This window comes from Petaurus breviceps, unplaced genomic scaffold, assembly GCF_028583685.1.
Source record: "Petaurus breviceps papuanus isolate PSGF00001 unplaced genomic scaffold, PetGlider_PUasm1.0 90330, whole genome shotgun sequence".
Classification (NCBI taxonomy): domain Eukaryota; kingdom Metazoa; phylum Chordata; class Mammalia; order Diprotodontia; family Petauridae; genus Petaurus; species Petaurus breviceps.
Genome location: NW_027187219.1, coordinates 866,289 through 881,260, shown reverse-complemented (window position 1 = coordinate 881,260; position 14,972 = coordinate 866,289). Strand labels below are relative to the sequence as shown.

Sequence of the window (14,972 nt, the reverse complement as noted above, 5' to 3'; positions counted from 1 at the left end):
GCAGTGTGGAGAAGAAGGGAGACAATTCAGAATTGAAAATGTAGCAAAAATATAAAATTAAATTTTTTAAAAATAATAAATTTATAGTACTTTGGACTAACTGAATAATGCACTGATGATAAGGACATGTGCTAAAGCAATGTAAACTAATCTACTTGAAAATAAATGTATATTTTGCCTATTTCTTAGGGTAGAGTGGTTGTAGCAAGCAACAAGCAAGCTTTGTAGTTTCACTGTTTTGGCTTTCTTATTCATCTCAATTATAGCTTTATTTGTGTTGTTTAATATCATCTATTGTGTTACCTTTTTTCTTTCTGGTTTTGTATTACAGAGGCTTAAGACCAAAAGTTATTAGCTCATGTATTTAAAATGGAAACACACATACACACAGTGGGATTCTGAAAGATTTCTATCTCTGCTCTTAAATTTGAATGGCCTTAAACCTTTTCAGCTTTAAGAACAGAATTTGACTTGGGCAGTATTTGCACATTCTGATGTAACCTTTTGCGAAGTTTGTACTTCTTAGCTGCCTTTTGAAGTTGGATTTTTTTTTTGGGGGGGGGGGGGGTGTCCTGTAGTTAGAATACTTTTGTTTTTGAAGATGTGAAATATGCAGATGCATAAACTGTTGAATTCACTTTTGTGCCTTTTTTGTAAATATAATAGTTTGGCCCAACCTCTCATAAATTTCGATATTAATTTCACACTTTTAAACAACAGATGATGTGCCAGCAAGAGTTCCCACCCCAAATACTGTAGTTAGAACTTTTCTCTAGGTAAGAGTGGACTCTTGGACTCACAGAATATCCAACTGGATACTTTACTCATTTAGCCATAGACTTATGTTTTTTTTTTCATCTGTTACTACTGCCCATGACATTCACTGGTCTTGTGTATGATGTATATATGATACCTTCTTTGCTGTGGTTGTTTAGTAGCTTTTCAGTCATGTCTGACTCTTTGTGACCCCATTTGGGGTTTTCTTGGAAAAGACACTGGAGTGGTTTGCTATTTCCTCCTCCAGATTATTTTGCAGATGAGGAAAATGAGGCAAATAGGGTTAAGTGACTTGCCCAGGGCCACACAGCTAGGGAATGTTTAAGACTAATCTGAACTCATCTTCCTGTCTCTAGGCTCTATGCACTGCACCATCTAGCTGTCTGATACCTGTTGCCGTATGCAGAACATTTCATTATGACTTTGATGGAATTACAAGTCATGTAATTTGTAAGATCCTTAAAATGGAGAATATTTTTACTTTAGCAGTCAACTTTCTGAAAGTTCTAGAATAAAAAGCCTTTAGGAGTTTGACCCTTGCTGTTAATTTGTTGTATTTAAGGGCAGGAATTGGGGTCATTTTGTGCATCTGCTAGTAGAAACATTAAAATGAATATAATTATATAATATAATTAATAAGAATATAATTAAAATTAAAGCATTAAAAGATAAATTTTAAGCCTTAGATATTTTGATAATATAGATGTCATTTTTTAAAATTTGAAGTGATATTCCTTTAATTTTTTTCCCTGTAGCACTGAGGCCCAGAGAGGTGAAGTAGCCTCCCCAAGGTCATGTGAATGATAAGCAGTAGAGGTGAAATCCGAACCAGGTCCTCTTATTTCTGAGCCAGCCCTTTTGCCATTATACTAATTATCTCTTTTGGTGTTTCTATCTCTGTCTCTGGTTCTGTTTCTCCATATTTCTCTGGTCTTCTGTCTCTCTGTCTCTTTCCTGTTTTTCTCTGTGTCTCTGTATGTCTCCCCAGATGAGGATCCTAGCCTCCAAAGTCCTTTAGGGCCCAAAGTTCAAATCTAACAGTGGATTCTACTAGGTGACTCTGAGCTATCCAAGGTGGGGAAAAAGACCTCGTTCTCAAGTGGGAAGCTGCTAATAGTCCTTGGAATTCTTCTTAATGCCATGATCAACCAGCCTTCCTTTCTCAACCTGTCTGAAGCCAGTTGGCTTCCCTTATCTCTCACTTGACCTTTGTTGGCTCTGCTATTACGTTCAGTTTTAGGCTCCCTGCAGCCTGCAGCTCCCTCCCAAGCCTGCAGCCCACATGCCCTGGCCCTGTTCAGCTACTGTGACCCGCAGTGGCCCAAGTTCCAATAACCATGACAACACCAGTCTGGCTGATTTTGGACTCTGTGTAGTTCCATACCATGTCTGTGACCTGTGACGACTTTCTCCCATCCTGACCCGTAGCCCTGCCAGTGCCCGCTAAGTCTGTCCTACCCCGTCAGGATTCCAGACTTCCTGACCCAAAGCACTTACACTTGTCTGTGTAGAGGCCAGCCCAGTGTAGAAGAGGAAAGCCCTTCAGCAGCAGATAACACTTCCTTTACCCGGCTCTCAGGTACTGGGGGAAACTTTTTCTTTATTAAACTGGGTTTGGGCCAGAGAATCTGCATTTGAATCTCAACTCTCCACTGCTTCTTATTTGTGTGACCTTGGACAAGTCACAACCTCCCTGGACCTCTGTAACATGAGGGAGTTGAATTAGATGACCCTTGATGTTCCTGCCAACTCCAAATCTTCCATCCCTCCACATGCTGCCTGGACTGCATTTGGAAGATGGGCAAATCCAGTGATCTTCCCACACATTCTCCATCACCAAGCTCCATCCTCAACTAAACACCTACTTTTGTCATTGTACATTAATAATAAAAAGAGCTTTGTTGATTGGGATGTTCAGGTTAGCAAAATACTTTCCTCAGAATGACCTTGTGAGGTAGAACACATATAAGCTCTTTGCTTTATTTGCTTTTTTCAAACTGGATCTGTAATGCTATGAGTAGAGGAAGCTTCCTGTGAACCCCACCCCCACCCCCTTACCCATAGATCTCAGCACCTGCTCTCAACTGAAAGCCTTAGAGAGTCTTGGAGAAGTTAAGGGCTCTTGCCCAGGATGAGGAAGGAGCAGAACTCAACCCTCCTTTGGATTTAAGGGTGTCTCCTCCACCCATTCTATCATGATGCCTGCACTAAAAGTTACGATCCCATTTAATAGTTGAGGGAAACAGTACCACACCACAGAGGGCCCATTACTGGCTGGAGGACCAGTGCAGCCTGAAGCAGATGAAGCTGGAACTGGGAAATCCCCAGCAGAAGAAAAATACAATAGAAAGGAGATGTTTGTACTATATGGTTTTCTAAATGCAGCCCGAAGAGATCCTTGTGTCCCTTTAATGCCTCTTCTGCTCCCCTCCCCCCATTTCTATTTGAGCTTGACAGCCCTGCTCTGAAGGAGAGCTTCCTAATGAGATCTTCTACCTCACTCCCTGGTCGTTGGGCTTTCGTCAAGGTCTATAGAGAATGACCTTTGTGCTGGCGGGGGGTGGGGTTGGGGGTGGAATCCTGACTCAGGAAGGCAGAATCATCCATCTGTAGCTGAAAGGAATTCAAAAAACCAGCTAGCCAAACGCCCTCAGTTTACAGAGGAGGAAACAGTCACATGAAAAGCTGAAGAACTAGGCTGCCAGCATCAGGGATGAGATCTGAACCGCTGTGGTCTGATTTTGTAGCCAGAGCCTCTCCTCTTGTGCAGTGACTTTCTGATTGATTTCCCCACTTCATATCTGTCCCCTCTGGGGGCTCCCTATTACCTCCAAGGCCAAATAGAATTCCACATGAAATCTCATCATAATCTGTCCTCTTCCTGGCTTTCTGTGTTGTCGTTCAGTCATTTTCGGTTGGGTCCAATTTCTCATGATCATATTGGGGGTTTTCTTGGAAAAGATACTAGAGTGATTGGCCATTTTCTTCATTTTATAGATGAGGAAACTGAGGCAAAAAGGATAAAGTGACTTACTTGCCCAGGGTCACAAAGCTAGTGTCTGAGGCCATTTGAACTTAGGTTTTCTTGACTCCTGGCCTGGCAATTTATTCACTTTGCCACATATCTTTCCATGCCTTCATCTTTTTATACCTTAATCACCTTCACTATTCCCTTAATCCAGCCCCACATGACCTCCACTACAATATCTTCTGAACACTCACCTTCATCTGTATATTTCCCTGGCTTACTTCAAGATTCATCTCAAGTCCCACATTACGCAGGAAACCCTTCCAGGGGTCTCTCAGCCACAAGTATCTTTCCCTTTCAGGTAACCGTCCATCGGCTCTGTTTCTCTTTAGCTGATTACATACCGTCTTCCCCTCTAAAACGTCCTCTCTAGGGCCGTTTGTTTGGCCTTTCTCTGTATCCCCAGAGTTTGCCATAGTGCCTGACATGTAACAAGCACAGAAATGTTTGTTGACTTGAATTATCTCCACTCAACATCCCTCTAGACTTCTAAACTAAAATGCCCCTTGGCTGCAAGGCAGCGTCTCCTCCTGTTGAGATCTAAGTCCTTTGAGGGGAGGGTCTGTTACCCCTCTTGGATTTGTATGTTTGGTGCTTAGCACAAAGTAACAACTCAATAAATATGTTTTCATATGTTCATTCATCAAGCCAACATGTGCCTCCTTTCAGCTCCAGATGCCATTCTTGGAGCTAGACAGAGGTCAGCTTCCTCTTCACCTGACAATTTTCAAAAGACTTGATCACAGCTCTCATATACCTCCTTGCCTCTTTTTCCAGACTAAACATCCCCAGTTACTTTAACTGTATAAGCCTCGACGGGTTCTCAAGGCCACTCACCACTCTGGTTGCCCTTCCCTGGATGCTGTCCCGCTTATCAATGGCCCGCCTGAGCCATGGGGTCTAGAATAGAACACAAGACTTCTAACAAAGGCAGAGCACAAAAAGACCATCCTTAGTCCTGGAAACTGTTGTCTTTAACACACCCTAAGACTGCATCACTGCTGGTGTTCCCCATCCCTTTTTCCATTCCCCTTTATATAGTATGTCTTCTCCCACTTGAGAAGACAAAAGTTCCTTGTGGGAAAGGACTGTCTTGCTTGCTTATTCAATTTTTAACATAATGACTAGCTTCTAGTAAGTACTTCCTAAATGATTTATCTATTGATTAGCTCTTTGAGTAGTCACATCATCCTGCTGACTCATACTAAAATGTGAAGACCACTAAATACCCCAGATCATTTTTAGATAAATTGCCTTCTAATTAATATTACAACATCCTGAACTTTTTAAGATGTTTTTTGAATCCAATCAAAATATACAAATTTCCTTAATGCTGTAAAGGTTAGTTAAGTCATTGACTCTTACAGATCTATCCTTGAATTATTTAAACAAGTTATGAAAAATGTAAAAATGGGAAATTGAGAACCAAAAAGATATCAACACTGACTATAATAATTTCACCCAGAAATTAAACTAATGTAAATTGATTGCCACAGCAAGAAGACTAAAGGACCCAAGAAACTGCCTAAGTGAACAAACAGATGACTTGCTTGCTCAAGAGAGAGAGACAAAGGTTAAATCAAGTTAAAATATAAACTGACCTGTAAAATTTTACAAAGAAGAATCTTGGATGATTTCAGCACTCTTTTAAAATACACCATAGCTGCCTCTATTGAACCTGAGGATTGTTAGCAGCCTAGATTGGTAGTAAGAGCACAGCCATGGCAAGCCATGAAACCTCTTTGGGCCTCAATTTATCCATCTGTCTAAAATAAAGGGTGTGTGAGTTGTCCCCTAAAGTCCTTACCATCACTAAAATATTTAATTAAAGATCAGACCAACAGTCATATGATTTCTGTGTAGAGGTTAAGGATCCAAGAGTTCAACTTGCTTCTGCCACCAATCCAGGACTATTGCAGAATCAAGTTATCCACTCTTAATTATTATTAAATCTGAGGAGTAATGTGTGACCACTTGGTGAAACGTAAATTGTACAGGATCTTCTGGGTCTACCTAGATTTCTAGGAAGAAAAGCTACCCAGACAGTATTCTTGCAGGATCCTGCTGAGAACTCAGTTTCAAAGAGAGACCTTATAGGGTGAGGATCAAATGAAATAATAATACTTGGAAGACATTTATGATACTATTTTGAGAATTTGGACTACTGTGGAAGGAAAATACACCTGGAGCCAAGAAATCTCTTCAGGTGAGGGACACAGTTAAAAAAAAAAAGATGACTTCTCTCCATAGGTCACTGGTAGGTGAACCTGGGGAATACTAATTCAGGGAGTTGGAGGTCCTCAGTATAGCTCTCAGATACAGCCCAGGCTAGACCCTAAAAGTCAGAGAACCTATTTGATCCAATGGGAGAAGAAACAAATGTAAAAACACTTTGAAAACAGGTCAGCTCTAACTAATCAATCCACCTTTTCTTCCCAGATGAAAATCAGGGATATTTGCCCCATCTCTGGTCCTACACCGCCTCACCTCTACAACTTCTCCAAGATTGCTTACAGCAAATGACTGTAATATAGTATTATGTAATTATTGTTGCTGTTCAGTCGTGTCCAACTCTTGGTGGCCCCACTTGGGATTTTCTGGGCAAAGACACTGGAGTGGTTTGCCATGTCCTTCCTTAGCTCATTTTAGAGATGAGGAAACTGAGGTAAACAGGGTATAGTAAGGAGCTCACCACTAATGGGGAGACAATTGGTGTAATAAAAAAGGCATATACAAGATCCAAATATAGCAGAAGGAAGGTCTTGTTCTAGAAAAAGACTCCAGTGGCTGAGGGATCAGGACCACACTCCTGCTAGTCAGGCAGCTAATAAGTGCCTGAGGCCAGATTTAAACTCAGGAAGATGAGTGAGTCTTCCTGACATCAGGCTCTGCCACCTCGCTGACCTGATTTGATAGACCAGGCAGTAGAGTATAGAAATTATAGGACTATTGGTCAGAAGACCTCATTCCGCTACTCACCAGCTATTAGAGGGGGGGAGTAAGCCACATTTTCTAAGTCTCAGTTTTTGTATGTTCCAGGGCTGTAGTAGATACAATTATTTGCAAATTCTAAGGCACCACAGATATATCAAGTGCTAGGTGTTCCTGCGTCTTGTGAGATGTTTCCTTCTGGATTTATGATGTCACCTCTGCCAGATAATCTTTCTGCCTGAAGACTTCAGAGGTGATTCTGTTATCCCCAGGTGTGATGGGGAAGTCCTGTCCAATTACTGGTGAGAGATGGGTATGTGCTGGATAATGGCCCATAGCTGGGCGACCTGTGCCCTAGTGGGTATTGTCACTTATAGCTTTGGGGACACACCTCAGGTAAGCTGGTCCCTCAGTCCCTTGAACCTTCCTCTTCCTTCTGTTCTCTCTGGATATTGTCTAGGTCTTTTTGTTATACCCATTCTCCCTCCATCAGTGTTGACCTCCCAACACTGTACTGGTTGGTTTTGCATTGGTTTGTGATCTCAGCATTTAGCACACACAGGGCCTTGCACACTAGTGCTCCCTTAATAAATCCTATTGACTCACTGGAGAGGTGATGTGGAGGGAGATGTTTAGCCAAGTAACGCAATAGGAACAATGACTCCTTTCTCTGAGATAAGGAGTTGATTAGGGCAAGTGTCAGCCTTTTTCAGGGGGTAAGGAGGAGAGAGAGAGCAGAACTTCTGCCAGTTACTAGCACTGGGATTTACTTATCTTCTCTTGGCCTTAGTTTGCTCATTTTTAACATGGGTACAATAATAGCTGTAGCACTAGCCTCATTCATGCAAATATCAAATGAGGGAGAGTATATGATACATTGGTTCTGGAATCCAAGGACTGGGTTCAAATTCCACCTTTAGAGCTTGGATGACCTTTAAGTCACTTCCTCTCTCCAGGTCTCAGGTTCCTTCTGTGTTAAATGAGGGCATTGAACCAGATAACCTCTGAAGTTCCTTCCAGCTCTAGGCTTACGAGCTATGGTTTATACAATGGAGGTTTATTAGTTTCAGTCCTCACCTCACACTCATAGGTATGAGTATCAAGTGTGACAATTTATGTCAAGTGCTTTGTAATCCATAAAATTCTATATAAAGGTCAGGCATTATTATTATTATCATTATTATTATTAGATTCTACAAGGTGGTGAAAGATAGTGGTCCATCCCCTTCCATGCCCTTTGGGGCTGGGACCAAAGGCAAACTGAGAAGCATAATTTAATAAGAAGATGACGCTAAGGCAACTGGCCAGGGTCTTGGAGCTGGCCAAAAGCCTGGAATAATCTTTCAAACTGTTAACTGTTAACTTGTGATTATATCCTCCCTAGTCCCTCCTCCAGTTACCCAATGCCTCTTCCCCTTTCTGGTTTCCTAGCAAAGTCCTTTATAAATGCGCGGTAACGGCAACAGAAAGTGGTGGGTGAGTACAAAGGAGACATAATGTTCTTTCAAATGAGGGCCTGAGTTTAGAGCACTGGTCCACAGGGAGAAGTAGCTTAGAGCCCAATGGGGTACCAATGAGCAGAGAGCAGAGAGAGCACAAGGAAGCTCCTCCAGGCATGCCATGCTCCAGCTGGAGTCTCACTGAATAAAGGTACAGAGGGGCCAGGACTCATCCACTCGGCTCTCTTTTTACATGTCTGCCTCTGTCTCTCTCCCTCTTCCCTTTTGATATTCCTCTGACAGCTACGCTGAGCATTTGCTCAAGATGCTTCTTCTCAGGAGCTCCCAGATGCTGCAGACGCTGGAGAGAGCCTTGCAGAAGGACATTCCTGTGTCCCTAAAGGTAAGCATGGGCATCATTCATGTACATTCCCTCCCCTCCACTCATGTAGCCAATGCCTTAGTTCAGTGGCTCATCTCCTCCCTCTCGGACAACTGCAACAGCTTTCTCTACTAGGCTGTCCTCTATCTTCCTCCACAGAGTTGCCAAAATGACCTTCCTAAAATGCAGGTCTGGTCTTGTCATTTCCCTCTAGCCAGTGATCTCTAGTGATTGACTCTTTCTAGGACCAAATATAAGCTCCTCAGTTTGGCATCGAAAGCTCTTCACAATATGGGCCCTTCTTACCTTTCCCTTCCCTAGTACTTAGCACATAGTAAGCCCTTCAGAAAGCTTGTTGACTGGCCAATGGATTCCCCACACTTGGCTTTCCAGCCATATTGACCTACCTTATATACTGCACATGTGATGGTCCATCTTCCACCTCCCAGCTCCGTTCCTTTTCACAAATTATCTTGATCCCCACAATCTATTTCCTCTTAACTTCCTCCTTTTGGAATCACTTGTATGTATCCTTCAAAACTCAGGTCAAGCACCGCCATCGATCTCAGGGCTTCTTCACCCGGACTCTCAGTCTTGGGTTACGATGATCTGTAGGTCTCCTTCCTTCCAACTTTTATGGACTAGGATCCTTTGATGACATGTGAATTGAACTGTGGGGGAACTCCAAGTATGAGAACTCCTTAGAGGGAAAATGGAAACCTTTCTATCACCTGGTCCTAAGGTTACTGGAGGCTCAGAGAGGTATTCCTCACACTATAAGGGGTTGAGTGACATTCACATTTTGTTGGAGATCGAGTTTGACCCTTGGTCTTCTTTACTCCCAAGCCTGACAATCCATAAGATTAGGTTGCCCTGGACATGTTTAGAAAATCCTTCCCCCCTTTGTGTTACTGGCCTTTGGAGTCTTTCAAACCCCAATTATATAAAACTTGACTTAGCAACTTATTGCAAAATAAATCCCTCTCTGTCCCTGAGGCTTCTGACATCGGAAACATCCTATCACAAATTGTTCTTTTGCTGGTCCTTTCGGTGCTCCATTTGGTCTTGACTCAACGGTTCCCTCTCTCCAGAAATTATGCCCTCCATCCTCCAAGAGAAGATTTAAGATTCCTGGACCATTTTCCCAGACATTTTCCACCTGGACAAATGAAGCTATAAACAAGTGCTTACTTTGGAATTTTTCCCAACAAGGTGGTGCAACAGTGCACAGAGTGTTGAGCTTCCAGTCAGGAAGACCTGAGTTCAAATAAAACCCTAGAAACTTACTAGCTGTGTCACCCTGGGCAAGTCATTTAACCTCCATTTGTCTCAGTTTCCTCATCTGTCAAATGGGGATAATGACAGAATAGCACTGATCTCACAGAGTTTGTTGTGAGGATCAGATGAGATTGTATTTATAAATACAGTGCTCAACATGTAGTAAGGGCTCAATAAATGTTTATCCCCTTCCCTTTTCTTCCTTCCCCATTCTCCCCTTCACACACACACACACACACACACACACACACACACACCCTGCTACCACTCTCTTTTGTATATCATCGTAGAGCCATAGACCATCGATGCTATAGCTGAAAAGGAATTCAGCAATCTTCCACTCCAATTCCCTCATTCTGGTGTTTTGTGTTTTTTTTAAATCCTTACTATAACCAACACCAAACAAAATGGGCATGTTCATATTCAAAGTAGAAAAGAAAATGTAGATTATACATAAAACCACAAGTGTTTTTATTATGGGCAGCCTGCTTTACTTTTTATGTGAACAATAAGTTTCGGGTTTTGCTTTGACCATTCTGCTCTGTATTCTCTCCTGGGTGCTTAATAAATCTTGGCTGGTTGATTGATTCAATGGACTAGATCAGTGGTTTCTAATTCAAGAAGACATGGGAGCTGCTAAGCCATACATAAGGATCTAATCCCTTTGAAGGGTGCATTGGTTTAGAAAACCAAATTAACATTATGCTTTATTGTATTTTTACCTCGTTAAATATTTTCCAACTACGTTTTAATCTGGTCTGGGCAGCCAACAACCTGGGTGTCCTACACCTCTGGACAAGATGACTACTCAAGTTCCTTCCTTCTAGGATGGTCTGTAAATTCATTCAAAAGCAAGGTGTTGTTACTATCCCCTCGGGAAAATCTACACTGTGGGAGTAAGAGATTCTCTCACTTTCGACTTTGTATCCCTGGGGTCTGGCATTTAGTAGGTGCTTAATAGATGTGTATTGAACTGAAGTGGATTCAGGAATTCAATTCTTGCCTTTTCCCCACTGCTTCTCCAGATGGCAAAGCTTTCTAACTGTTCTCCCCGGACTAGCTGTTCAGTATGGCTTTCCTACATCTCCTCACTGCAATCCACTCTCCACTCAGCAATCGAAGGGATCTTTCTTAAATGTAAATGTGACACTCCAATGGTTCCTTATCACCTCCAGCTTCACATAACCTGACACCCTTCTTCAGTCTTCTCTTCCCTTATGCCCCATCAATCCCATTTCTTCTCCTTCCCACCCACCGTGTACTCTGAGATCTCCTTGTTGCACAAACAAGAGACTCCATCAGCAGGCTTCAGGCTGTTGCCTATGACTGGAACGCTCTTCCTCCTCAGCTCTGTCTCTTGGCTTCCCTGGTTTCCTTCAAGTTCCAATTAAAGTTTCATTTTTTACTGGAAGCCTTCCCTGATTCTTCCCTGATTCCAGCGCCTTCCCTTTATTGACTAGTTCCCATTTATCCCATATATCGCTTATTTGTATGTAGTTAGCTGCATGCTGTCTTCTCCCATTAAATTGTGAATTACTTGTGGCTTTTATCTTTCTGTGTATCTCTAACTTAGCACAGTGACTGGCACATAGTAAGCACATAATAAATGTTTATTGACTGATTTTGTCACCCTTGTCCAATGGATTGACCCCTCTGGCTTCCTTGGGCTGTCTCTCCAGGTTTACGGCACCATCTTCCATATGAACCATGGGAATCCATTCAGGCTGGAGGCATTGGTGGACAGGTGGCCAGATTTTAAAACTGTTGTTATCCGGCCTCAAGAGCAGGTAAGCCACTTGTTTTATCTTCATAGAGGCTGAGCCCAACCCTTCACCAGTGACAGAGCTAGAATGTTTGTATTGCCTGGTCAACAGCTTTCCCCGATGCTCTAATCCCTTCCAAATTCCTGATCACTGTCTTTCTTTCCTTTGTTTCCAACCTGCTCAGGACATGAAAGATGATTTGGATCCCTACACCAACACCTACCAAGTTTATTCCAAGGATCTCCAGAATTGTCAGGAAATGCTCAAGTCTTCAGATGTCATCAACTGGAAACAACACCTGCAGATTCAAGGTAAGAATATCATGGATTTGCATTAGTCAGTCAATAAACTCTTCTCTAGTCATCATTCAACAAAGCTAACTTTTGGCTCTATCAGCATTTCTAATTCCTAGGGGCTGCAAGCTCAGTGTGAGTGAGTCTAACAGGGCAACATAGCAGCCATAAGAGCTAAGGTGATCTTGGACTCCATCAAGGAAGACATAATGTCCAAGATTAGGGGAGTGAGAACAACCATGTTCTCTGCCCTGGTCACATGACACTTATAGCATTTTTGTTCAGTTCTGTTCTCCACATTCTTGCAAGGATATTGGCAAAGTGGGGCCTATAAAGAAAAGAGAGCTAACGTGGCTGTGTGCCTTGAAATCATTCCATTACAAGGACTGGTTGAGAGAACCGAGGATATGCAGCTTGAAGAAGAAAAAGTTTATGGTGAGGTTGAAAGTAGTGGTGGAATATGAAAGCTGTCTTCAGGTATTTGGAGGGCCAGCTTGTGGGAGAGGGACTGGATTCTTCTTGGACCCAATGGGAGATCATTACAAAGAGACAGATTTCTGCCTAATCTCTGGGAAAATTCCCTAAGAATTAGAGCTGTCTGAAAGTGAAATGAACTTCTGTGAGAGGGAACCCGCTTCCCACCACTGGACTGTCCAGAAGCAAAGGCTGAATGCTCATTGTTGGAGAGGGTGTAGACAAGATTCAGTCATGTATATATGAATTTGAAGAGATGGTCTCTGAAGTCCCACCTGATTTTGAAGTCCTGTAACTCTTCCTAGTCAAATATCTTCACCTCCAAGGTCAGAAGAAATTCCATTTTCCAAAATGTCCAGGATCCCTTTGTGAAACATCATTGGTCTTTCCCTCAGGCATTAATTCTGGTGATAATGTCTCTCCCCTGTGTCTGAATAATCACTGGAATTTTTGTTTTCATTTTTTTTTTCTCCTATAGGTTTACAGTCTGGCTTACACGAAGTGATACATAATGTTGCAAAGGAAAAATCAATCCAGGTCAAGACAGTAAACCGAAATCTTTATTTGATTCCTGAAACAATGAAGAAACATGCACCTTCTCAGCAAAATGCACATTACAAAACTGAAAAACCGAAAAGAGATATGTAAGTTATCTAAAAGCTGAGTCACGCATAGGTACTTCTATAAGTCAAATTCTGTTTTCCTGCTGAATTCCATTTCAAAGGTGGAACAACCCTCTCCCCATCTGACTAAAGTGAGGACTTCTAGCATGGTAAAGACCAAAGCAGTGGGCAGTCAGGCCTTTGCTATTCTTGTACTTCCATAAGTGCTATAAATTAGTTTCCCCTGTTTGGGGATTTTCTGGTCCCTGACATCTCCTGGTGACCTTACAGAGACTACATGGCTGTCTTGTAAATGTGAGAATCTCTAGACTTTGTGGACATAAATCTTGGAATCTGCTTATCTATCTTCTCTTCTTCACTTTTTGCTTGGATATTTACATTGCCTTATTGGAGCTAGAGTGTTATTGTATATTTACCTGTAAAGACTGATATCCCTCATAGGAGAGTAGTTGATGGGGATCAAGGCCTATTTCAGTTCAAAAACTCTGCTATTCATAGTAATTTGGTATGAAGTAAAAGGCAGCATGGTATAAGGAATTGAGCCAACTTGGAGTCAAGAAGGCTCAAGTACTCCTATGGACTCCAGGCAAGTAAGTCAACCTCTGTGTGCCCCTAGACAACTCTCTGAAGCTACAAGTTGCAGAGCACTTGCTAATCTGTACTGGTAATGAGTGGATCCCTGAGCCAACCAAATCATGGGTGCTTTGTGTAGAGGAGAAATACAGCAAGAAGGTTCATTTTTTTTGGACCATAGAATTTGTGAAGGGAAAGAGAGAGAGGTAGGGATAAGGCTGTGAAGTGCTTCAAATGCCCAATAGAAGAGTTCATAGTTGTTCTTACAGATGATAGGGGGCCACTGGAGTTTATTCAGTAGAGGAGTCACGTGGTCAGATCTTCACTTCAGGAAAATACTTTGCAGGCAATGTGGAGAGTGCTTTAGAATATCAAGGCTGGAGGCAAGAGATTAATTAAGAGGCCATTGAAATAGCCCTGGTCCGAGGCAATGAGAGTCTAAACAAGGGGAGTAGTTGTGTGAATAGGGTGGAAGAAACAAAGGTGAGAGATGTTGTGCAGGTAGAAATGACAGTTTGGTAACTGAATATGTGAGGTGAGAGAGAGTGAGGAGTCAGGACACTAAGAGTGACTAAAGGCAGCTAGGTGTCACAGAGGATAGAGCACTGGGCCTGGAGTTAGGAAGACCTGTGTTCCCAACCAACATCAAGCATGTGTTAGCTGTGTGACCCTGGCCAAGTCATTTAACCTCTGTTTGCCTTGGTCTCCTCAACTGTAAAATGGGGATAATAACAGGGTTGTTGTGAGGACAAAATAAGATAGTATTTGTAAAAGCACCTTTTAACATCAGACCTTGCACCACATAAATGTTTACTCCCTTCTAAAATCAATATGTTTGGAAGAGGGATAGATTTGAGCTGAAAGATAATGATTATAATGATTCTGTTTTGGACATGTTCAGTCTGAGCTCTTAAAAATGTCCAATGAGGGGCGGCCAGGCGGCTCAGCGAGCAAGAGCAGAGGCCCCAGCGTCGGGATGGCCTGGGGGATTGAATCTGGGCTGAGATACTTAGCACCACACCCAGAAATAACTGGCCGTGTAACCTTGAGCAAGTTACTTAACCCCAACTGCTTTAAAAAAAAAAGTCCAATGAGCTGTTTGATAATATGAGTGCTCAGGAGAGAGAGTAGGTCTGGCCTTGTAGAATTAGGACCTAAGGATCATAGTCTGTGTGGGTGCTTCCACACTATAAACTCCTGAAAAGGCAAAGGTGGGGTGTCTTATGTTAGCTTCCTTTGCTCTTACTGATAGTGGGTACTTAATAACGTAAATAAAGAAGTCTTGTGAGCCCGAGAATGAAGCCAGACTGCCTGAGGTCTTGGGTTCAACGAGCACCTAAAGGACTTTGTGCTTTGCAAAGCCCTCTTTCTTTCTTTCTTTCTTTCTTTCTTTCTTTCTTTCTTTCTTTCT

At 42.3% G+C, this 14,972-nt stretch overlaps 1 protein-coding gene across 1 annotated transcript in view; it reads left to right on the top strand.

Moving 5' to 3' along the window:
* Nucleotides 1-8,173: 8,173 nt before the first annotated feature.
* LOC138177068 (glycine N-acyltransferase-like) overlaps nucleotides 8,174-14,972 on the top strand; it is a 10,772-nt gene continuing 3,973 nt past the window's right edge. Inside the window, exons 1-5 of the mRNA XM_069108048.1 lie at nucleotides 8,174-8,212; nucleotides 8,479-8,578; nucleotides 11,515-11,622; nucleotides 11,783-11,909; nucleotides 12,844-13,009. Coding sequence (XP_068964149.1) covers nucleotides 8,501-8,578; nucleotides 11,515-11,622; nucleotides 11,783-11,909; nucleotides 12,844-13,009 — 479 coding nt within the window. The 5' untranslated portion in view covers nucleotides 8,174-8,212; nucleotides 8,479-8,500. The remainder of the gene's footprint in view (nucleotides 8,213-8,478; nucleotides 8,579-11,514; nucleotides 11,623-11,782; nucleotides 11,910-12,843; nucleotides 13,010-14,972) is intronic.